Source organism: Branchiostoma floridae, chromosome 3 (genome assembly GCF_000003815.2).
Source record: "Branchiostoma floridae strain S238N-H82 chromosome 3, Bfl_VNyyK, whole genome shotgun sequence".
Lineage (NCBI taxonomy): Eukaryota > Metazoa > Chordata > Leptocardii > Amphioxiformes > Branchiostomatidae > Branchiostoma > Branchiostoma floridae.
The window spans coordinates 2973524-2998152 of NC_049981.1; the positions used below are offsets into that span (position 1 = coordinate 2973524).

The 24629-nt window shown below is 40.2% G+C and overlaps 1 protein-coding gene across 1 annotated transcript; it reads left to right on the forward strand.

The window, feature by feature from the left end:
- The first annotated feature begins 89 nt into the window (after positions 1-89).
- On the forward strand, positions 90-23965 carry LOC118411069 (ubiquitin carboxyl-terminal hydrolase 8-like). Its single transcript, XM_035813071.1, has 28 exons — positions 90-276; positions 1409-1531; positions 3808-3952; positions 4428-4513; positions 5033-5213; positions 5746-5830; positions 6579-6750; positions 7582-7744; positions 8531-8681; positions 9157-9377; positions 9914-10051; positions 10785-11030; positions 11730-11918; positions 12624-12799; positions 14074-14213; positions 14798-14925; positions 15408-15477; positions 16771-16970; positions 17519-17649; positions 17870-17975; positions 18824-18928; positions 19714-19836; positions 20382-20495; positions 21149-21291; positions 22099-22228; positions 22612-22642; positions 22990-23078; positions 23689-23965. The coding sequence occupies exons 2-28, from the start codon at positions 1431-1433 to the stop codon at positions 23755-23757; spliced, it is 3633 nt and encodes a 1210-aa protein (XP_035668964.1). The 5' UTR covers positions 90-276; positions 1409-1430; the 3' UTR covers positions 23758-23965.
- The last annotated feature ends 664 nt before the right edge of the window (positions 23966-24629 follow it).

The window sequence follows — 24629 nt, forward strand, 5'->3', positions numbered from 1 at the left end:
GGAAATTCTAATTTTAAAACGTATGATATCATACTTACTATTCATAAAATTAATTTTGATTAATCTTTTGTGCTTCAAATACAAAAGTGTACAACATGTTGCCAACCATTTAGTTCGGTGACGTCATTACATAGATTTCACCAACAAGACAAGATGGCGGCGCTTGTTACGATTTTGGATGCGGAAGTAAAAGCAAAGTGAATGTTTGCGAGTTTTAGTAAAGTTGGTTCCCTGTCAGCCTGGTGACTGCAATTCGGAGGTGTGCTACCATCTGTTGTAAGTCTTTATTTCTATCCTTAAGTCACCTGTATAACTTGGGTATCACTTTTATATAAATCTATGGTATCTCCAAGCAGACGTTTTCTGACAGCAATCCGTCGGTGTGCACAAAGGGGCCAGTTTAACGTGACGATCTCCCACAAAAACATCAGCTTGGCAATTCGATGGTCGACATGACATGTGATGTTGTTAACAAATTCTTCCTATATACAGAGTTCTCATTTTGATGCCATCAGCTATCGATCTGCACTATGTGGATTAAAGTATCTGTAAAATATAATAGGTGCTATACATTGCTTGATCCAATTACGACAAGTCCTTCAGCTGGTGAATGTGATCAAGGAGGCTGATGACAAATCCGGAGTGACTGTCAATAACAATAACCTGCTCGGCAATGTGCTACACTCCACTGGCACACAACTGTGATAGGTTGGTCTGGTGCATTTATGACAAAACGCCCGATGTGGGCAGTTGTACCGTCAATTTTTAAAATTTTCATCCGGGAACCTTAGAGGGGCGTAAAAGGAACGCGCCATCTTTGTGAGGCATATGTTTTTGGATTGTTTGGCTGAAATGAAGTCAGTTTCAAGGTACGTCTGCCATTTTTCTACGTCCCAACTTTGAAATGATGTAGAAAAATTTCTCAAAGAACATCAAATGATATTCACAGGTAGTTAAATTCAATTACGAATATAATGCCGAAAATCGCAAGTTCTTACCACTTTGAGAAAATGAGAGCTAGAGAGGTCCGACTCCAAGAGTGAGGTAGTAGGCCAAGGTGTGTTGTCGGATCGCCCAGCAGGCTGAAATGCCTGGGTAGGTGTTCCGAGTGTGACCCGAAATTCGAGTACGTTGTACTCGGGATTACCCGAGTGGGTGCCGAACGTTCTGACGGAGATTTCCAACGGATGCAGAAGGTACCAGAAGTGCGATTTTGCGACAATCCCCGACTGACGGCACACCCACGGCACGCATTGCACACGTGACCAAAAGACAACAAATTCTCATATGGCCTATGAGGTAAGTGTGCCCGTGCACTTTCACTCTCACTCATGGCAGAGCATGGGTTTGGTCTGTCATTGGCAAAAGGTATAGTTCATTAATTGAGGTTGTGTTTCTTATGTTCCAGATCTGTTCCAAACATTGACATCATGCCATCTGCGAGCAAGAAGAACTTGTACCTGTCCTCCTCCGTGGGGGGTCTCAACAAGCTGGCAGAAGTCAAGTTAGAACGAGGAATCAGCTTGAAAAGGTGACATCATTACGTAGGCCTGCATGGGAGTAGGGCTAATTCTAAATCAGTATCAGTCGACCAGACTTTTAGCTAGGATTTTATTATAGGGGTGAGTCGCGGTAAGTGATATATAGGTGCGACTATTGTACTCTCATGTCCCTAATAAACGTACCGGGACGTTTATTTTTTTCAGCCTCACAATCCACCCGGTACGTTCTTATTTTGGACGGTACGTTTATTTTTTTTCTGAAAACTGGGGCTTTGCTAAGCCAAGATCCTCAAAGAATTGAAATTTTGGGGGTTTCTGCCCATATTTCCGCGGTATTTTTGCTCAAAATTCCCTATTTTTCGGGCGAAATAATTTGCGCGGATTTCCATGAGCGTATATGCGTACGCGGTACCCTTTCGGTGATTTCGGTCGATCTCGCTATGACGCTACGAAGTAAATGTTGTTCTTGGGGGAAAATAAAACACCACACTGACGTTATGAAATACAATTTTTACATAAATAACTTTTAGTTTTAATTTAGTAGTAGTTTATAGTCTCTGTTCACATCGTAAACCAGCACCTTGCACGAGAAATTTCCGGTCTTGTGGTTCCATGCGCTTCGGCAGCGAGGCGGAAGAGTGATTCGTTCACATAATAAATGCTGGACGTAAAAATAACAACTATAACTTCGTTTCCCTTGTGATATGAGTTTTGACGCCGCAAATTCTCACAAACGACAGGAATTCGTCGGTAAAAACAGCAAGTTCATAATCATTTCTAAGCCACAGCTTTCCTTTGTACATGCATGTGCCATTATGCCGAGATGTTCACGTCGAAATAAAACTTTCTCTACGTAGGCTTATTTCTTTGACAAAAATCAACCTTAGTCTAGTTTTCACATAAATAACTTTCATTTAATAGATTTTAATCGTTTTTATACCGTAATCACTGTATTTTTTGCTACACATCAGAATCCTTGCTGCGGTATTTTACCTTGCTAAAAGTGGAGTCGTCCACTGACCCCTAGTGACCTTGTTTATCAGCTGCTGCGACGCCATGTTCGAGAATAACGCAAAGACGGAGGTTTCCATTTTTGGCCCGCGGAATACGAAAATTGGGACAGCTTACATGCATTTGAAGAACATAAAACATCAGATACATGAACGGACGGTCTATTTGTAAAATCTGCCCATATAGCCTTCCAGTCTGCACAGAAATGACGATGTAGAGAAGGGTAGAAGTGCAAAGAGTCTGAGATGAGAAAAAAACGCCACGTAAATTCAACAACACTTCGCATAAAATCACATAATTTTGTACAATGTTTCCTTTATTCAATGTCTCCTTCATAAAAAGTCCAAGTTGAACCGACATTTTGCTGATGTAGTACAGAAAAAAAAAGTGATCCCCTCGTGGATAATTTACTATTTAGCGCAGCGTAACGCGGCCGGCCACGCGCCCGTGGCGGCCGCGAGTGTTGGCATAGCGGCCGGACTGAAAATCGTCTGGCCGCGACCGCATTCGACAGGTGACCGCTATAGACTATTTCTTAATGCTTTAATAGGTCAACGGGAAAAATCCAAGGGACCGACGAAAACTGACCGAATGGCCAGTTATCGGCCCCTATACTCAGGTGACCCCTAAGGCAGGTTTCACTGCGAATTTTTACCTTTTATCAAAAAATTGAGAAAACATCACGATTCGAACAAGATATCTATAGTTCTTCTGCTCATCATTTATAGAACTATCTGATGTGGTTCTTAGGCATAAATGAATAGAAAGACCTACCTGCTTACCTGCTACAGAAGTAGCATGGTCACAGTTAAATACATGTCAATTTGGTAATTTTCCGGGGGGTATGTTTATTCCGGGGGGTACGTTTATTAGATATTGACAATTTGTCCGGGGGGTATGTTTATTCCGGAGGGTATGTTTATTAGGGACATGAGAGTATTTGTGTGTGTGTGTGTGTGGGGGGGGGGGTCAGGGACATCCACCTTCTGTGTTGCAGAGTTTTCAAGAATTATAAGTCAAAATGGTGCTTTCAAAGGTATCCTGAGGGACAAAATTACTGTCAGAGAGGTCACAGTAGACTAGAAGACTGTGACCACAAATGACCTAGTGGCATCCCTGATCAATCAGAATTTCATGTTTGTCAGAAGATGTGTTCCCCAGTGTAAGGGCGTATATCATGTATGTCCAATTTCTTGTAGCTCCCTGGCTTAAGTCTTGAGACAGTCTCCTTTTGCTGTCATCAACTGATATTTAAACATGTCGCTTGTAAGAACTCTTTCTCTTTCCCTCCCAGTTACTGTAACTCTGCCACCAAGCTTTACAAGGCTGCCCTGGAGCACAGTCTGCTGGGGGACGAGGAGAAGGCTTACGTTCTCTACATGAAGTACTTCAACATATACGGGCACATCAGGAAGTCAAAGGACTTCAAAAAGGATGAGGTCAGAACATACCATTTGCTACTATTTTAAAGATGTATAGAATGTTAGAACTTAGATACACATGTACTGCTAGATATCGAGGTACTACTAATTGTGCATGTTAATGTAACTGTAACGGCATGTCCTCCTGTACTTCCCTCATTGGGCCAGGGGGATGTCTTTAGGGTGTGCATATAGTCTCTTAAGTCTTATTGTACACCAAAAAGCAGTTACTCAAGCAACTGGATATGGTTTTGGAAACGGACATTCTACTAAAAAAGTTAAATTTTTTAGATAATATCCACTATCTTTCGTCAGTGACACAGTTTCCAAAACCATATCCAATTGCTTGAGTAACTGCTTTTTGGCGTATCGTATTATCTGGATGTCTAACCTACATTGACTTGGTTTCTTATTGTGCTTCTTAAGGTGTTAAACAGCTGTCTGTTTCTTACTGATTCGACATTAAAAATTTTTGTTCTTCTTCTGTTCCCAGTCCTATTATGCCAAACTGATGGGTTCCGCCAATGCTAAGAAGGCTATAGAAGAAGCTGAGAAACTTTCAAAGAGCCTAAATGACAGGTTGGCACCTGTTTCTTCATGTCTTTAGAAACTAATATGTATAATGGATTGAAAAGTAATAATCATGCTCTTTATAAGGTATACTATCATTTTCAACAACATGTTCACAGCTTTAATGTGTTAAATGTATTGCATACAACATTGTCAATCTGAGGTCAGGACCAGGCTAGTACACATTTCATGCTATAAAGCCATCTAACACTGTCTTTTCAAAATTCTCAAAATCGATACCAGAGTTTTTAGTAAAAATATCTCTTTAAGTCAAACATGTGCTAAATAAGAGAGATGAGAAAATGTCTTTGTTAAGTTAGCAAAAACTTTTCAGTTAAATCAGATGTGTTTTGGATAAACTTGTTTTGTCTCCTTATGTCGTATTGAGTACTTGCCTATTTTTAGAAATATCTTAATGTCCAGTTAGCATTTTATAAACATTTTCAGCTCTAAAATTATGCCTGTTGCCACCTCTGTCATTCGAATTTCTAAGACCAATAGTGACCATAGTGATCATTGTACATGTAGGTATGACCTGAAAGCAGATGCAGAGAAGGCTAAGAAAGTTGCAGAGGAGTTAGAAGTGCTGAGAGACAGTTCTGGCAAGGACGACAAAGTCACCCTCTCTCCCAGCGATGATGTCGGCAGCTTCTTCCCCTACGTACCTGTGGACAAGTTGTCGTCATCAGGGGTGTACAATCTACTGAAGGTGAGCATAGTACATTGTACCTCAGTTCAATAGTCAAAACTCAAATGTTCTAAGTTACATAGTTGCTGTTTATTCATGATAATCATTGTTTCTGTCTGCAATGGAATCGTTACCACAGTTAACTTTTGAGAGAGAGAGAATGGTTTATTTGTTTCACAGCCAACTTGCGGCTCGAAAGCTGAATTATCAGGCTTGTTTACATTGTGTACAGCTACCTTATTGCTACTCACAAGAACATTATAACATTAACAATACAAATAAGTCATTCAGGTACATTGTACAGAATATGGACTTTAAATGATGTAAATTGTACCTCTATTACATGTATATATTTTGTCTGACCGTACCTCTTCTTCTCTCATGACCTTAATGAAAAGCGGCCCGTAAGCCAATTTGAGCTTTCACGAATAGACCAAAGGTTCAAACAAACAAACAAACAAAGAAAACCTCTGTAACCGATTCCCGTGTCCTGTGCCTGATGTTACATGTGTATTTTGTGGTGTTCACCCCTGCTGCATCTTGTCTGTTACAGGTAGGAGAGAAAAAGACACCGCTGTCCCCTGAGAAGCCAAATGAGCCAGATGAAATCACCAAAGCTCTAGAGAAGAGTGTTTCAGGTACTTGATATTCGAAACTTTTTTCTTTCTGTTAAGCGAGGGCAATTGATGCCCTTTTTCTCCTTAGCACAATGTTTGTAATGGCCTCTAAAATTCACATGATACAGACAATGAGCTTGCTTGGATATACAAATGTATGGCAGAAAAATTGGCTGACTTGTATTACGTGCAAGTTAAAGCTGCTGTCAACCTCATTTCTGGAAGAATGTCAGGAAATAAGTCAGATGCCCAGAAGCACAGTCGAAACTGAGCACAGTGAAGTGTTTATCAGGGAAAAAAATGTTAAGAAATTTTGATGGATGTGTTCCTATCATGAGGAAAGGAAAGGATTCTCAGGGCTCGAAATTCATTAGGTGTACTGGTGCACCCAGCTTAAAAGATTGGTTGTACCAAAACATTTTTGGGTGCACCACTTAAATTTAAGTAGAATGTCAGAAAAACCTAATAACAAAACTGAGTTACAAGCTTTCAAATTCTTAAACAACTACCATGACAGACGTTTTTATTATCTTTCTAATACTTAGATGTCAAGAATACGATGTATACTAGTATACTGATATCTTTACATGTATTACATAACCTAATGAAATAATTGGGTGCACAGCTCCAATTTTGGGTGCACCTGGGTGAACATGCAACCAGTATTTCGAGCCCTGGATCTTGATCCAGTTTACATGTACCTCACTGAAGAGCTATTCTTCCACTGGCTGTGACAGAGAAGACAGACTTTCTTTTTTCTTTTCCCCAGTAATAAGGGAGACCAAACCCGGGTTCATATCAGCAGAACAGCTGTACAACATGTTCCAGGACAGGGACACGTCTTTCCTGATCATGGATGTGCGGCCCCAGGACCAGTACAGCTCCTCTCACATCAAGCATGGGGCCAGCATCAACATTCCAGCTGAAGTCATCAAGCCTGGGTAATGTGGATAGATCTTATTGTAGCATACAATGTACATGCTCACCTTCATAGTCTGAGCATAGCTCCCCATGCTGTGATTTGGACCACTATATATGCTGTGATTTGGTCCTTCTATGCTGTGATTTGGTCCTTCTATGCTGTGATTTGGTCCTTCTATGCTGTGATTTGGTTCTTCTATGCTGTGATTTGGTCCTTCTATGCTGTGATTTGGTCCTTCTATGCTGTGATTTGGTTCTTCTATGCTGTGATTTGGTCCTTCTATGCTGTGAATTGGATCCTCTATGCTGTGAGTTGGACCCCTATGCTATGATTTGAACACCTATGCTGTGAGTTGGACCCATATGCTGTTACATGTATTTGGACCCCCTATACTGTGCTTTGAACCCCTATGCTGTTATTTAGACCCCTATACTGTGATTTGAACCATTATGCTGTTATTTGGACCCCCTATACTGTGATTTGGACCCTCTATGCTGTGATTTGGACTCCTATGCTGTTATTTGGACCCCCTATACTGTGATTTGGACCCTCTATGCTGTGATTTGTACCCCGATGCTGTGATAGGAGTGTTTCTTACCTCGTCCATGATAACATTCTATACTCAGGTTTTTCAAGACCCATTCATATTTTGCGGTGTTGCATTGTCTTCAGAGTTTTATTGCAGAGCCAATTAAATGATTCGAACACATTTCGCGTATGCTGCTGTCCATAAATTTGAAAATTTAATAGATGTTGCAATTAATGTTGTTACTAACAATTTTTACCAATTTTTTTTCTTTGATTTTGTCAAGTCCATTTCATATTAATAATGTGTATATCATTTTTACAGGACCACAGTAAGTGTGATAGAGAGGGGCCTACCTGAGGACACCAGGACACAGTGGGACAGGCGTGGCCAGGTGGACCACATCATCCTGGTAGACTGGGAGGGGGGTGCTGAGGACCTGGCTGTGGGTTCAACTCTGCAGAGCCTGAAGGATGCTATGTTCAAGGTACAATGGAGCTCACAGTCCTGACTTAGATGATTACAATTTAGTACCGCTATGAAAAATGGAGATATTGTTTATCGAGGGCTCGAAATACTACCCGCATAATCAGGTTAGTGCAGGTAAAATTGGAGCTGTGCAGGTATTCCTGGTGTCTACCTGCACCTAACCTGCACTGGTCCAATGGGTTTTATACATAAATGTCATATGATGTACATGTAGGTGTATGTGGATTGTTGTTAGCTGCATTGACTGTTACCACCTATTAAGTATAGAAGAAAAAGTAGCAATGGTTCCTGAACAATTTTAGTATGATCCATACTTCATAAATTCGAGGTGGTGCACGTAAAGTTTGTCCAGTGCAGGTAATTTTTAGTGTTACCTGCACCAGTGCAGGTATTCAGAAAAAATATTTAGAGCCCTGTTATCGTGTGTGTGTGTGTGTTGTGTTTCCTGATATTTGTTGTCAGCATAACTTTAGAACCACTGGATGATTAGGCAGGCGTTATAGGAAGGCAAAGATCAAAGTTGACTTTGGGCCCCTCAATGTCTGACTTTGGCATTACAGCAGTGCCACATAATACCACGAGCACAGCCACATCATGCCACATACATCCACAATGCTTTATGTCTGTTAGACTGTAATATGGAAATAAAGCACAATGCAGTATCAATATGAGTGAAGGGTGAAGTTTTGTCAGTTCCTATATCTGATTCCCTTTTCCATCTTTTAAATGTACATTTGGATGAACCTAACCTAGTTTGTATGAAATTGTTTTTGTCCTTTTCCAGTGGGACTCAGTGACCATAATAAAAAGCGAGCCGTTGGTACTGGAGGGAGGGTTTGACAACTGGCTCTTCACCTACCCAATGTACACCACTAACCCCAGCGTTCCACGGCCGCCTGCGTATACTCAACAAGAACAACATGGTATCATTTCATGTAAGCAGTTACATTTACTTGTAGACCAATATACATGATTGCACATGTACGATTCCAATACATGTGCATGTATTGTGGATATTCATTTATGGTCAGGAATATACTTAGTACTAATAGTACTACATGGTGACCAAGTGACAAGACTAGCTTATGCAAGATTGAGAGGTCTCGGTGGCATTTCTGACTAGACTAGTATTGGGAAAGGTGACTTTCCTCACTCCACGCAGGTGTAAATATGAATACATGTACCTGACTTATGTTGGGGAGGTTAAACTACTAAAAGGCCATGGAAGGACAGGGATGTGCTCCACCTTCCAATACCATGTCCTAGACACAGTGGATAACAACCCTATGCCCTTACAGCCTCAAAGGCTGCGAGATCTTTCCACTACCATTAGGCATTACCTTTACCTTAACCTGTACTAGTGGCCTAAGATATTTGTGTAATTTGATTTTCATTTTCTCTGTTGGACAGTTGACTTTGATTACCCAACACTTGATGATGAGAAAGAAGAAGAACCAGAGGTGCAGGACCAGAAGAAAGATGAGAGGGCCTCTCCGGTTGGTGTTATTGAGCCACCTCCTGCCTTAACAGCCAATCAGAATGGTTCAGCAGTAGGGCTGGTCAGTGTGCCCGCATCCCAGGTCGATGTTGTCCAGCAGCCGAAGGACGTCCCAAAGCCATCTCCACCAGTGGTCAGAAACTTTCACTCTCACTTTGTCATGTTTAGGACACAGTTATTTCTTTCTGTAACAGTTATTAATTTGACAGACGAGTGTTGTTATAGTACCATTGCCCTTATTTGCGTGAATTCTTCTTACACTCTTGATAGTCAATCTTTTTGAATGCAAAACTGTCATCTCAAAACTATTAAAGCACATGCCATGTAGAATATTTTTGTTCTGCTATTTATGATGCGGCCCTTCTGTAAACTTATGGATTATGACATTTTCTTCTACTGGGTTCATCACACCTTTTATTCAGGTTTATCACACTATGTTTTTACTAGTGACAATTTTAACATCATAACTCGCAGTTACTTGATACTTACTATTAAGATACAGTATACTGTTCATGATAGATAGCAAATCTATACAAAATGTTGCACCATATGACCAGCCCTATGCTTCAGTCAAGTTGTTGGCAGAATTATTTTTTAATGTATAGTTTCATAACTTGATAGATTTTACATGTTCACTACAGAAATCATGAGGAACATCTTTGTTTTCAGGTCAACAGAGCGACCAAACCCCTTGTTAAAGTCCCTCCCTCTTCACCTAAGCACCAGAAACCCACCCCCACAGTGAATGGTACAGCCGGCCAAGGTGCTACTGATGACTCACTTGTCGAGGGCAGTAAACCATCACAGGTACATTGTTAAAAAAACAACAACAAGAGAGCTTTTTTAAAATGAAATTCAACTGAAGCCTGGTGGGACTTTATTCAGTTAGTCAGTCAGTCATAGTCACATGGTGTATTACAGCAATGTTGAGGTTGGGGCTAAGGACTTTATTTCTAGCATTTAATTGTATTATCTCCTTTGCATATCAACTTATGGTTAGGATATAAAACCTGCTCTAAGATTAGGTATCTTCAGTGTCGCTGAAGAGAGATATCGAATGTTATCTGAAACGTCTGACTGTTTCCAACATCATATCCAGTAGCTTGTCTTTGCTATCTGGAGCATTCTCCTACGCAGAGGGACCACAGTCGTGTTGAAACTTCTGCGGTCGCCTCTGCTATCTGATGCACTCAGACCAATTTCTAGCTGCCCTGCTTATAAATATTAATGAGCTTACCCTTATATGGGCAGGCAGTCCTTTCGTAGGAGGATGGTGCTATGTTAGACGTAACATGATTGGCTGATAGCTTCCCAGCGGCCTTTGCGAGATGGCTTTCGTAAACAGAAAGCACAAGAAATGCCCATTCTCTGATAGGCTGACAGCTGGTTTGTGGCGACAACCATAGTAACCGCTGGTAGGCCATGAGATAGCAGGGCCCCAACAGGCATTAGCCGTTGGGGACGGTGCGTAGGAGGATGTATCTGGAGTAAATTCTGTTGTTACATGATGATTAATTTCCAATGGTTACTCCACTTACAGCCTGCACCAACACAGCCGTCCTTTCCACAAGTAGACAGAAGCACCAAGCCTAAGATATCTCTCAACAGAACATCCGAGTTGGATAAACCATCGGGACCTTCGGAAGCTGAGCTCAGGATTTCTGAGTTAGCCAAGATTGGTTTGGAGAAGCTGGAAGCTGAGAGGAGGAAGATAGAAGAGGAGAGGCAAAGAATAGAGGAGGAGAAGAAGAAACTGGAAGTAGAGAGACTCAACCACATGAGAAATGTAAGAACATGGCTTCTCTATCTTCTTTTCCTTTTTAGTAACCCCCTAACTACCCCACTGGGGCATTACATTATTAGTCTCTGTCTTTATTCATGGATGGATTGTTTAATTGTAAATTACTTTGAGAGCTTTAGGCAAACAGTACTCAAAACATTATATTTTGACAATGTATCTGTCCCATCCTTCAAGTCTTCCAAATTACAAAATATAAGAATCAATGTTAAATTTTATTTGGATTGCCTAAGGCCATGCTGATTTGATTATATGGATGACATCCTCTGGCCATCCAGAAACTGATGTGAGCGCGCAAATAAAAAAAAATTGACACAAAAAATTGCCTTCATTATGAAATGAAGGCTGAACAAATGACTGAACACACAGAATATAGTATTGATGTATGATACTGAAAAATAGATTCTTTATTTTTGTTCTTTCACATCTTCTTTGACCCTGTAATGGTCTACAACATTAGTATACATTTTCCGAAATCAACTTTTACGATCCACAGCATATATTTTCTTATTTTGAAGCTGCTTTATACGATTTAGAGTATGTTTAAAAACTTTTTGTTACTTTGGAAACGGCTGCAAATTGATGCACACTTGGATGTCATCCATATAATCAAATCAACATGGCCTAATCAGCAGGTAAATATTCAGCTGATTTGTTGTGTAATTCACTCCATCATCATCCCATCAGATGCAGGAAAAAGAAGATGAGAAGAAGCAGGAGTTAGAGAGAATAGAGGAAGAGAAGAGAGCGAGGGACAGACAGCTGGAGAAGCTGAGAAAACAGAAACAGGAGAAGCTGAAACAACAGCAGGAGGCTGAGGAGAAGAGGGAGGAAGAACTGGAGAAGGAACGGCAAAAACAGGAGAGGGAGAGACAGGTTAGGCTGTTGTATTTGGACCATATCATGGTGTATTAGATATTACCTCCAGGAGTGAGTAAGTGTAAGAAGTCCAATGAGGGGTACTGTGTGTTTGCATAATTGCAACAGTTACTGCAACTCAAGATCTTTTGAAGGGTTTGAATTAATTTTGTTGGTCCCTTAAAAACATGACATTTTAGCCACCTAACAGCATTTGCAGGTACTGCAGCATTACAGGTTGACACCCCTGTTCTGAAAGTAGTGTGGTATAGTGAGGTCTTAAACTTACAGTCGCCTGCGTCGCAGCCGACCGATGATGATGATAGTGAGGTCAATGACCTTAATCTAGGACTTCCAGGTTGTAGCACATTATCATGGCAGGACTTTATATATCTATGGCTTTTAGAAATGTACAAAACTAAATATTTCATTGAGAAAGGTGATCTTGTTATGGAGTGAAACTTAATAGAGTGAACATTGAGAGAAAAACAGATACATGTATTAGTTATGGTGAGTATGTATACATGTGTATGTCACTGATGTGGTTTATAGATATTGTTATTGACTACTAATTCCCAAAACAATAATGTTTTGTGAAGGTTGGCATCAAAATATTATATTGTAGTCACCACTGAGTGAACACATTAACTTTCCTTATGCATGCTAATGCCACTGTAGAACTGTAGCATCTCCAGCTCACATATGGCTTTTTATCTCCTTTAGCTGAAAGAAGAAGAAGAAAAGAAACTACAGGAGCTTGAAGACACGAAGAAGAGAGAGGCAGAGAAGAAGGCACAGCAGGAAAGAGAAGAAGCAGAACGAGCCCAGAAGCTAAAGGAAGAGCAGGAAAAACTGAGTAGAGAAAAAGCTGAGACGGCAAGACAAGAAGAAATTGCAAGGTAGGTTGTTCAGCAGAATAGATAGACTAAGTATGCAGTGTTTGAAATAATTGTAATAGACAGGTATCCTAGTGAGCAACCTCAGCCAAAAGAGAGAGAGAGCCTATCAAAACAAGCCTAATCATGCCATCACTAAGGTTTATACACAGGGACTCCACCAAACAACATGATTGTCACTGTCCCCGGTGCTGAAAAGATGGATATTGTATGAAACATGATTTCCTCTAGTAGTTCTTTTACTGTAAATGCAGAAATGTTCGCGGTGGATTAATGTTCGCGGTTTTCGCGGCGGCCGCTTCACCGCGAATTTAAAACCACCGCGAATATTTTTCCATAACAGTAAGAGACTACAGTGCATGGTGCTACCGCGAAATTAAAACCACTGCGAAAAATCCATTTTCCCGCTACTGCGAAATTAAATCCCCGCGAACTTAAATGCATTTACAGTATTTGATTTATTTATTGATTTATTCCTTAGCTACGTGTGTCAGTGTGTACTTACAAATGTATAGCCAAGGGAACCGACCTAGCTGTTAGCTATCGAGGGCTAACCTTGTGATAGAAGTGCAAGTGCAAGCAGTCACTAAATCAAACACATTCTTTTCACTTGTCTTCACAATTAGCCATCCATGCCGCAATTTAAGTCTTCAGTCTCTGTGAATCGTTCATCCCTTATGCTTTCCAATTTTGGAACAAATTGCCACAGTCAGTAAAACAAGCCCGAAGCCTCAGCAATATATCAAGTAGAGATTGCGGACCTTGAATGCCTGATATATATTATTCTAGATCACATCTTAAATGTGAAATTACTGTATTCAACATTAATGGTTTTATTCAATGCACCAGTTTCTTAGTTTGATACATTCTTCTACGCAGAGGGACCATGGTCGTGTCGAAACTCCTTGTGGTCACCTCTGCTGTCTGGAGCACTCAGATCAGTTACTGACTGCCCTGCTTATAAATATTAATGAGTGCCCAATCAGGCCTTTGTGAGATCCCTTTCGAAAGCAAAAGGCCAGGAAAGGCCTATTCTATGATTGGTTGACAGCTGGTTTGTGGCGATGCTCACAGTAACATGGTGGGCCTCCAGACAGCAGGGCCCCAACAGGCATTCAGCTAGTGCCGTTGGGGACTGTGCGTAGGAGGATGAGTTTGATAATGTTACATGTATGTCAACATATTTATGTGTGGATCACAAAACCAGCCTACCGCTGCCTGTGACCCACCGGTATTGTACTGTTTTTGTAATTCTAATAAATGAAATCATTCCTCAGGGCTGAGAAGGAGCGAGAAGAGCGGTTGAGACAGGAGACAGCGAAGAGAGAACGGGAGGAACAAGAGAGACAGGAGAGGATAAAGAAACAGCAGGAGAGGGACAAGGAGTTCGCCAGACTGGAGGCAGACAAATCCTCAGGTTTGTCTCATAGCAGGGACATAAGTATTATTCCATATCATTAGACACGCTGTACAGTATTGATTTGAGCTCTGAGGCAACAGACTGAAAAAGAAGACGAAAGAAAAAAACCTTATGCAATAACAATGTTTTTCACCACTGGGAAAAACATTATAATTTCATACATTTCAGTACAACAGCAACTTTTTTTGTCTTAGTCAGTCTTGTCAAAACTACTGTTGTTGGCATCCATCTGTCTCAGGAGACAATGGTAGGCAGACAGTTACTCATCGTCTGCCTGGCCTGCACACGACTTTTTAAGGTGAAGGAGGGGTGTGCACTTCCTTCTCCAACCTCTCGTCAACTGGCACACTAAGTCCCACAGGGACAAGAACTGCATGCCACATGTAAGACGGCCCAGCAGATGCAGGTTTGTTGTTTGGAGTTTCCGTCTCCTAGGTGGACTCCCGACCAAGCACGCAAGGGGTCCTGCTACCCGCTTCATGTATAGCGGATGCATCATGCCTGAACATGCCCCTAAGGCCAGTGCCACTGCCTAAAACTGTCAAAACAACTAATTGGTTATTTTCCCCTCGACTTTATAGCTGGGTCCAAAAACCCTGTGACGAGCCCCGGGCTGCCGGTTGGATGGGAGAAGGTGTTAGACCAACAGACCGGCAGATATTACTACAAGGACCACAACACAGCCACTACGCACTGGAACTTACCTCAGGTTATACTTCATAGTTCTTTTCTTCATACCAATGATGATATGATTGTGATGGACATCTACTAAATATTCATAAATGTGATCTAGATCTCATAACTTTTTTTTTCATTTAGAAGCATCAAATTTTCATCACAAGGATAAATCTTGCATGTCATTTACCTTTGTCAGAAATTTGCATACCTATGCTCTGAATGACAGAAGCATTGCTTTATCTCTGACTGTTAAGAGCAAACTTGTATTCACATGACCAAATCCACCTTCTAGCAAATAGATTGAGTTATTTTGTGATGACTGAAAAAAACAAACTTAATATGTTTCAAAGTGCATTTGAAAATATCACATAATTTTGTAACAATGGCACTTGGCTAATATCTATTGGTCTTGCAAATAAGTTTTATTTTGTTGCTTATTGATTTATGTTGCCTTATATAGCAATCGTAATGATTTGTTTCCTGAAAATCATGTTTGGTTCTTTTATCGTGCAGTCGATTCTGAACCGGAGTCCGGGATCTGGAAGTGGCACCTACAAAGTCTCTCTTCAGGACGAACCACAAGGTAACAATGACAGTAGCTGTGCAAGTTACATTGTATAACCTTATCTTGATTTCCACTTTGTACGTCAAACTTCTGTATATGTTGGTCTGGTCACCAGTCGTTGGCATCCGTCTGTCTCGAAAGACAATGGTAGGCGGACGGGTTTAAGGCGACCCGTCTGCCTGGCCTGCACTTGGGTTTTTAAGGTGAAGGAGGGGTGTGCACGTCCTTCTCCACCCTCTCGTCCACTGGCGCACTGGTCCTACAGGGGCAACTGTATGCAACGTGTAAGACGGCCCCAGCAGATGCAGGTTTGTTGTTTGGAGTTTCCGTCTCCTAGGAGGACTTCCGACCAAGGATGCAAGGGGTTCCTCCTACCCCTGACTCATGCGTCATGGCGGGTGCGTCATGCCCGAACATGCCCCTAAGGCCTGTCACCACCACAAAGGCCTGTCACTGCCACTAGCCGCAGCTATGTACTCATTTACACCTGAGTTAGGTGAGGAAAGTCGTGTTAAGTGCCTTTCCCAAGGGCACAAGATCGGTGACACGGCAAGCGGATTTGAACCCCGGACCTCTTGGGCCTGAGACCAACGCGCTCCCGATCGTGCCACGCGGCCACCAGTAAGATACTGGAAAAATAAGTGTCCTGGGTTGGTTCCTGTTATGTGCTGTCATGAAAAATATTTAGTTATATATTACTGTAACAGTGTGCATTTGGTTTAGATTCCATATACCATACATCTGCATGTTGGGAAGGTTGCTAGACTTATTTTTGTTACTGGAAAAAATACGTGCCAATTCTTGGGTAACACCAATGAAAAAATATTCATTGTGCAAGAAAAATGAGTTTTTGAGAAGAGGGTTTTTGGGTTCCACCTTCTGAATTCAGTGCCCTCCATGTAGATATAATACTGAAGAAACTACAATGTTTTTTGTTTTTTTTACAAGATTGTTCAAAGCAAGGTCACAAGACCATTACAAGGCAATGAACTAAGAACTTGGAAACTTTTTGGAGATAGCGGTGGACTTTTGTTTTTAGGCTGATAACTTGTAGACAGGAGGAAAACAGGAGTCGTCAAGATAGTTCCATAATGTTGCTGTCTGGGAAAGAAACAGTTGCTGTAGAAAGACTTGAAGACAATTGAACAGTAAAGCATTGTGAGTTTGAAGAGAACCTAGTGTTGGGCTGAAATGCTACTCCTTACTCAATGCCTTCAATTGCGATGTCTCATAATATTAATGGTAGTGATACAGAAATATACTAATTATTAAGAAGGCTTGTTGTTGCTCTATCTCTTGTCTCTGTATCAGGAAAAGGAAAGCTGCGCAGGTCCCACTCTTCACCAAACATTGCCCAGATGGTGGCAGACGAGCTAGCCGAGACGAAGAAGGTTCCCAAGGTGGACAGGAAGGGGAAACCAGAGATTGTCCGCGCCCCCAAGGTCAGACCAGAGTCTGCAGAGGTGCAGGCAGCACGACTGAGAAACATGCAGCCAGTCTTTGGAGGGCAGGTATGTGTGCATGTAGACTCATTTTTTTTTTTTTTCTCATTGCTGTAAAAGACTTTTCTGTAAAAGAAAAGATGTTATGTTTCCTGTTACCTGTCCAAAAATTCTACCAAAAATCTGCTGACCCAAGAATTTTTTGTCAGCTTCCGGCAAGGGACTGAGTGGAGTAAGCATTTTCCAGCATGTTCTCATTTCTTTTAATAGGGAAAAGGTAATAAACTGTATAAAGAGACCCACTGAACCTACAAATGTACATGCAGGTTTCCTCTATCTTGACACTTTGCATAGTAATAGACTAGAAGGTACAATCAACATAGTGATACCAATGTCCTAGCTCCAGACACATTTTCGTTTTTCATTGTCGACAATATGTTCCTATGAACCCTATTTTTGCTTAGGCCTACATGTAATGGTAATGTAATCCAAGCCAAAACAAAATTATTGCAAAATCATCTAACAAGCAAATTTCAAAAGGAATGGAAGATGGCGTCATAACCTGATACAGATGAAACTGTTGACGGTCACCATGTAGATATACCTGTCTGTTTCAGGGTCGAGGGCTGACTGGTTTGAGGAACCTAGGAAACACCTGTTACATGAACTCCATCATACAGAGTCTGTGTTCTGCCACCTTACTGTCCGAGTACTTCCTGAAGGAGACCTACAAGTTTGACATCAACAGGTATTTTCTTGTTGAAGTTTATCTTTAAAATGATCCATGGTAACGTTAAAGCCCCACTTTGTAATATTTTAGCCCAAGAATCGACACGTACAACCAATTTTCAGCATACTTTAATTGATATTTTATATCAAACTTGTGCTATTTGGCAGCGCTTGAACCGCACTGTAACACTGGCATCACTATTGAAGTAATCATGACTAATTTCTGTGTTTTTCCTCAGGGAGAACAAACTGGGCTGTAATGGTGAGATAGCTGAGGAATTTGCTGCTATAATCAAAGCACTGTGGTCAGGACAGTACAGGTCTGTCGCACCCAGGGACTTCAAGGTAAGAGTACAAAATGTGCATAGAGCTTTGACGGAGCTTAGACAGAGATGTACAATTTAAATTTTGTACACCTGTTAGATGCAAATTGTGTGAAATAAGAATGAAATTGCATTATAATAATTGTATGATTATACTGTTTTCCTTGATAGCACCTCAATACATATACAGTAGAAGCCAGATAATTGCACAACGGATTAATGCACACTTCTGTTAACTGCACAGAATCCCAAACTGGTGCGGTCCAGCTAGATAACTTCGCATTATTGCACCAGCCGGTTAATTGCACGAAATTTACTGGCAAATAGGCGGTGCAATTAAGCGGCTTCTACTGTACCATGCTTACTGTTATAACAGGCACAACTATGATAGGTCCCAATTACATTGTATGCAGATAAAGGGCCTGATACTATAGGTTTTCATAATTCATTGTAAAATGCCACAATTCCTTTGTTTCAAAAGATGGGAAATTATGTGAGGTGGATTAAGATGTGCACTATCCTGTATAGATATTGTAAATGTGAAAGTCATTTGCATGATAAATGATGTTAAGTAAAAATGGAATTCTGCCAAATCAAAGGAAAAGACTGCTGTAACTCATGTTCATACAATGCACGATGGTTATTATTTTTGGTAGAGAAACCCACCATTTAAGATAGATTAATTACCACCTTCTTCGCATTTTCAATGATGGAACAAGATAAAACAAAAATGTCCAAAAGCTGTAGATATCTCATGGCGGCATGGTGTTTCGGAAAATCTTCTACCTTGTGTTGATTACATTTAAATTTATAAATTGTTTTAATAGTGTCGTGATGGTTAGTGTATCTGTTACCACTCTGTTCCTACAGTGCTCTGTAGGCAAGTACAACTCCCAGTTTGCCAACTTTAACCAGCAGGACTCACAAGAGTTCTTGTTGTTCCTGATGGACGGACTGCATGAAGACATGAACAGGGTAAGCTTAAGGTCACCTACTTAATATTTTGAAGTGATCATTGTGCGTTGTAGACATCCTGATTACATGTAGTATACTGTTAATGCAGAAATGTGTGTGGCGGTTGTATGTTTGCAGTTTTTTCAGTGACTAACAAAAATGCACTGCAATTTCAAAACCACTGCAAAAATGTTGGACCTATTAGACCAGGCCAGATGTCGAACCTATTAGAAAATGAACAGATTATATGATCAGACATTCAAAGATTTTGGAGCATACCTGTCGAAGGAAATAACACGAGCAAAGTAGAGTAGAGCTAGTCATTTCTACCAAGTTTCATACAGAGGCAGTTAGCCTTGTAGGATTGATTTAAAATGCCAGTGGGACCCACTAAACAGATTTCTTTGTAGCGAAGTGGACCAAACTAATTTTGAGTACTGTAATTTAATGCAGACTGAAATGTTCGCGGCGGTTTTATGTTAGCGCTTTTTGTGGTGGCCACTTCACCGCAAACTTAAAACCACCACAAACATTTTTCCATTATATTATGTGACTGCAGTCTATGGCGCTACCGAGAACTTAAAACCACTGCAAACACCTGCTACTGCAAAAGTAAATCCCCATGAACTTAAGTGCAGTTACAGTATCATCCATTCACAAGTTTTCACATGATTCTGAATCAGGTCCAGGCTAGGTTCAGGTCTATACCTGGACCTAATCCTCTGGACCTGAGTTTGTTTTCTGTACTGATACCCACCCTTAATGATGTATCCGACTGATATTACAATAACCGCCCCCCTCCCCAGGTGAAGAATCGTGAGTACATACAGGATGAGGACATGAGCCACCTCCCTGATGTCACCCTCGCTGAGCGGGCCTGGCAGAACCACAAGAGACTCAACCAGTCTATCATTGTAGAGCTTTTCCAGGTACCAGAATGATATTGTTGGGCCTAGGGAAAAAATATAATGTTTCCTGTTTCAGTCCTAAAACATTAGGGTCTGTAGGTAGGGATTATCTTGATAATGTTTCAATATTTTTTAGACTTTGGCTCACACTCTTAGACTTAGTGATGAACCGATGCAGTACATTTTAACAATTTAAAGTAAAACTGAAATGCATGAGGACACATATTGTCAAACTTTATTAATTTTGTGATCCGATATATTTATCCTTCATTTATATAGGACAAGCAGAATTTTTTTTCTTGAATAGGAAGTAAGCAGTGAATAAAAATTCTAACTGGAAACTATTGACTCCACTGCCCACCTAAGAAAGGCTGTGGTTATGAATTAAGAACCTTTTGCTACAGTCATTTACCAACTTGATAGAGAATTATTCATTGACTATCAAAATTTGTGACATGAACCACGGTATGTACTTCAGAATTGGATACTAGCAATCTCATTGTTACTTTAAGCCTTTAAAAATGTTCTTTTTAGTTGTATTGAACAAAGATGCACATTTTTTCCAGGGTCAGTTCAAGTCCACCCTAGAGTGTCTGCGGTGCAAGAAGACGTCCACCACGTTTGAGGCCTTCATGTACCTGTCCCTGCCCATCCCATCTTCAGGGAGATGTAAACTGCAGGTACGTCCTGATGGACAATGAATGAATGAATGAAGACCTTTATTGTACATGCGTATACCCACTGGGTTCAGTCCAGGTCGCAACAAGAGATACATGGAATATGTAACAATGAATCTGCAATACTCAAGAATCGTATTCTACTACATGAATTCGACTTCTTCTCGTTTCTTTGTGACATTGAAAATATAGAAACAGATATGCTTTATAAGTAAAGTTTTGTCTAAATTCATACGTAATATGAATTTGTCTATAAAAATTTGCTTAGTTGTATGAAGTTGGGGAACATGGGTTCTATCAGTCTATAGAGTTCAGCTCTCTCTTTCTTGTACAAACTACATTCTATGACAATGATCTACAACATGGCAACCATGGACCATAGATATGCAAAATAGCAATTACTCATACAAGCAACTGGATATAATTTTGGAAACATTTTTAAAGTCTTTGGTATGCCTTGGCCAGGGATTGATCACAAGTTACCTAGCAAATGCAAGGCGAACACTAGATACCCTCTCGGCCATTGCATAAAGTGCAATAATTATTTCTATTCAAACCACTGATGCTATGCTATCTTATAAATATTTTATTAATTCAGTATGATGTAGGCCGTGTGATGTTTCTAAACATTGAAGAAAATGTCCTTCTTCCATCAGGACTGTGTCCAAACCTTCACCAAGCCAGAGAAGGTATCGGGGAGTGACAAGTGGTACTGCTCACGCTGTAAGACTCACAGGGAGGCTGTGAAGAAGATTGAGATCTGGAAACTGCCACCTTTCCTGCTCATACACCTGAAGAGGTTTGGAACTGGGTTTATGTCATACTTGGGCCATGATAATTTTAGCAACTGAATAGGGTCATACCTTCAGTTGGTACTCGACCGAGTATCATCTGGATAGTAGTTGTTCCCTCTGGCGTTTATTATTATAATACATGTAAATTATGTATGTACACTCAGTGACTTCTCTGCTATTCTGATTGGAAACTTGGACATCTCATATGCCTGGAATATTCAGCAAGGGTGGTGATTTGTCCCATCCAGGTAGCAATTTGCTCACTTCATGTATGCTTACCACCCAAGAAACTTGAAATGGTTGTCTCAATATTGTATTTGAACAGGTGTTGGAAAGCCTGTTCAAACGAGCGCTCTAGAATTTGTTCATTTTTGACATCACCACCAAAAGATTTGAATAACAATAATATTATAGAGTTCCTAGTTGGCCAGCATGCAGAAGCAAACATAGGTTTGGAGTAAACTATTACCCTGATGGTACCCAGTCAAGGTGGTGATAACATTTGATACTGAACCGTCTCAAAATGGCTATGGGACTACATGTACTGATGAAATTTTTTGTATATTAATCCTTTGAGAATATGTCTGAATCCATGAATAGTTTCATCAGGTTGGTATGTCACTGAACAAAGAGACTCTTTTTTTACACAACCACTCAGAATTGCCCTGAAGAAGGTGACTGGCGGTCACCAAAATGTCGGTGAGAATAAAGCATTGGTTGTGTAATTGTAAAAAGAGTCTCTTTATTCATGTCTCAGAATCATTCCAAATTTCATGTACATCAAGATGACTGAGAGTTTTGTGCTTTACCAGGTTCAAGTACGAGGGTGTGTGGAGACAGAAGTTGAACACCAATGTGGACTTCCCTCTCAGCAGCTTTGACATGAGGCCCTTTATTGTAGGCCCTAAACCACAGCCCCACTACAAACTGTTTGCTGTGTCGGTAAGGCCGTCAATATGTTTCACAATACATCATTTAAACTTAACTTCAGTGTAGAACTGAATTCAAATTTAAGAGCGGATAATTAAAATTCTTGATTACTCCTGTCATGATTCTACAACTTGATAAAAGCAGACATTAAGTCATAGATGCAGTTTGATGCTTGTGCAGTTTCCTTTTCCCACAATAATCGTAAGTATTGGGACATGGAAAATACCATTGAATCTTCCTAATGTACTGCTCTGTACGTACATGTATGACGGACGTCCAAGGGTGTGGTCATCTTGAAGTTAACTCAGCCTAATGAGCCACTAAATTAGATCTAAGTGCTTCATATGAAGTGTATGGTGTGTGTGTGATGTGACAGTGTCTGTCTCTGTTTACAGAACCACTATGGCACCATGGAGGGAGGACACTGTAAGTAAACTGTTGTAGAAGGAACTTGACTTGCATTCCAATGTCTATTTTTTCTGTTATAGTACTTAAAAATGTTACATGATCATATTAGTATCATAATCTTTGTGTGCACATGTGTGTGTACATGCATGTACATGTATGTGTGTGTTTGCATACAATTTATGACTGAAGGACGTTATACATGACTGTATACAAATTGATAAGTCTAAGGTGCTTTTGACTAGTAAATATTCTTCATGTAAGAACAAAATTACATGTAGTGTGATATAAAGCCAGTCATGTAAAATCTCAGCTTCAGGGGTTTGATTAATATGCCTAAATATAAAAATTAATATTGTTCCCACCAGACACTGCCTTCTGCAAGAACACCGGTAACAGGAAGTGGTACAAGTTTGATGACCATGAAGTCAACGAGTTGTCCACCTCAAGTGTGCAGGTGTGTAGTCATCGTTAAGGACATTACTTTCCCAAAACTGGGACTACAATGTATCTATGTCATGTCTTTTGTGTTTGGATAAATGTGTTACCGGTTAAACTTATTTGCATGGCTTTGATGATAGAGTGCTCTCAGACTGTCACAAGTTTGGCTCTAATTTCATCATTAGGTATATGATCACGAAGTGTGATGCAGATAATTGCCCTTAAGGCATCAAGTATTCAAAAGCTAATAGAAGTTCATTTGTCTTTTGATTTCCAAGTTTCCAATTCATGATTTTAGTAACACATGTATGTAAAAAAAGTGCCTGAAAGAGGTGCATTTTGAGGCATCTACTGATTGTCCTTGTGGTTCCATACTGGCTTTCTTAGTCTACCGAATGCATAGGCAGCAAGTTCAATCCTTCTCTGTAGGTCATTTGTGGTACAAGGAACAACGCTTCCGAGGAAAACAAACTCAAGGCCTTTTTTTTACTGTAGTACACTCTATAGAAATGTTTAATTTCTTCTTTTCTAAACTAGCAAAATATGAGGCAAGCCTCCTGCTATAATTCCATAGGCTAATGTTGCTGTATGTGTCTGACATGTTCTTGTGTGTCTTGCTGCTGTAGTCGTCTGCTGCCTACATCCTGTTCTACAGTGCGATGGAGCTACAACCACCCAACCAGACGTCCTTTTGAAGATGTGATGCTAGTCTATAATATTGTTGTACAGTATACAACAATGTATGTACATGGAATATGATTGTTGCATGTGGAGATAAGCTGACTAATTACAACCAAGGGTGTCACTGTAACACACCAGTTCTACAGACTGGTGTACATGGGTTCATTAATAGGAAATACAATCATTATGTTATTAAGACTAAGATACAAATGTATCTAACTTATTATAGATACAACTTATAGACACTTGTTACTTTTTACTGTCTGTATCATTGCAATTAGCCTACGGGCATGGATTTGCAAATAAATAAATTATTATAAATAAATTATTATACACTGTTCAGAAACTAACAACATGGGCCCCCAAACACTAAGGAGTGAGACAGAAAATTCAAAGCAGGAGACAGTCCTACTTTTGTCCACTTGAAAAAAATGATAAGTCAGATCTTGTTTGAATTATGGAAATAATACCATAATTCTTCTGCACATTTTGTAGTAAAGTTGGGAAGCTCCATGTTATTAACAAAGTTGTACATTTGTTATTTGTTTCCAATTTTCAAAGAAAATATTTTCTGTGTACCAAGAGTTGCTGTCACTCATTATTATTTTAATCAAGATTTCGTTATTATGTTACCTTCACAGAAGGTACATACTGTTTTTGCTTTGTTTCTTCTTCTTTTCCGCACAAATAAAAAACATGAATATCTCCAAAACTAGACCTTGGAATATCTCGTAATTCAGCAAGCTGGTAGGTCTGCACATAAGACACTGCACCTTGGTCATTTGGTCCCCCAAAGATACAAAAAAATGATTTTATGGGGCAAAAAAGGGTGAAAAAACTAACAATAGATCGTTTTCACAATGACGTCACAGTCGCGTTCGAACGT

Bases quoted from the DNA above. Each gene is read 5' to 3' on its own strand.
- LOC118411069 (XM_035813071.1), top strand. From the start codon at position 1,431: ATGCCATCTGCGAGCAAGAAGAACTTGTACCTGTCCTCCTCCGTGGGG. The intron at 11,031-11,729 runs GTAAGAACATGG...TCATCCCATCAG, and splicing joins GACTCAACCACATGAGAAAT to ATGCAGGAAAAAGAAGATGA. The intron at 17,976-18,823 runs GTAAGAGTACAA...CTGTTCCTACAG, and splicing joins TCGCACCCAGGGACTTCAAG to TGCTCTGTAGGCAAGTACAA.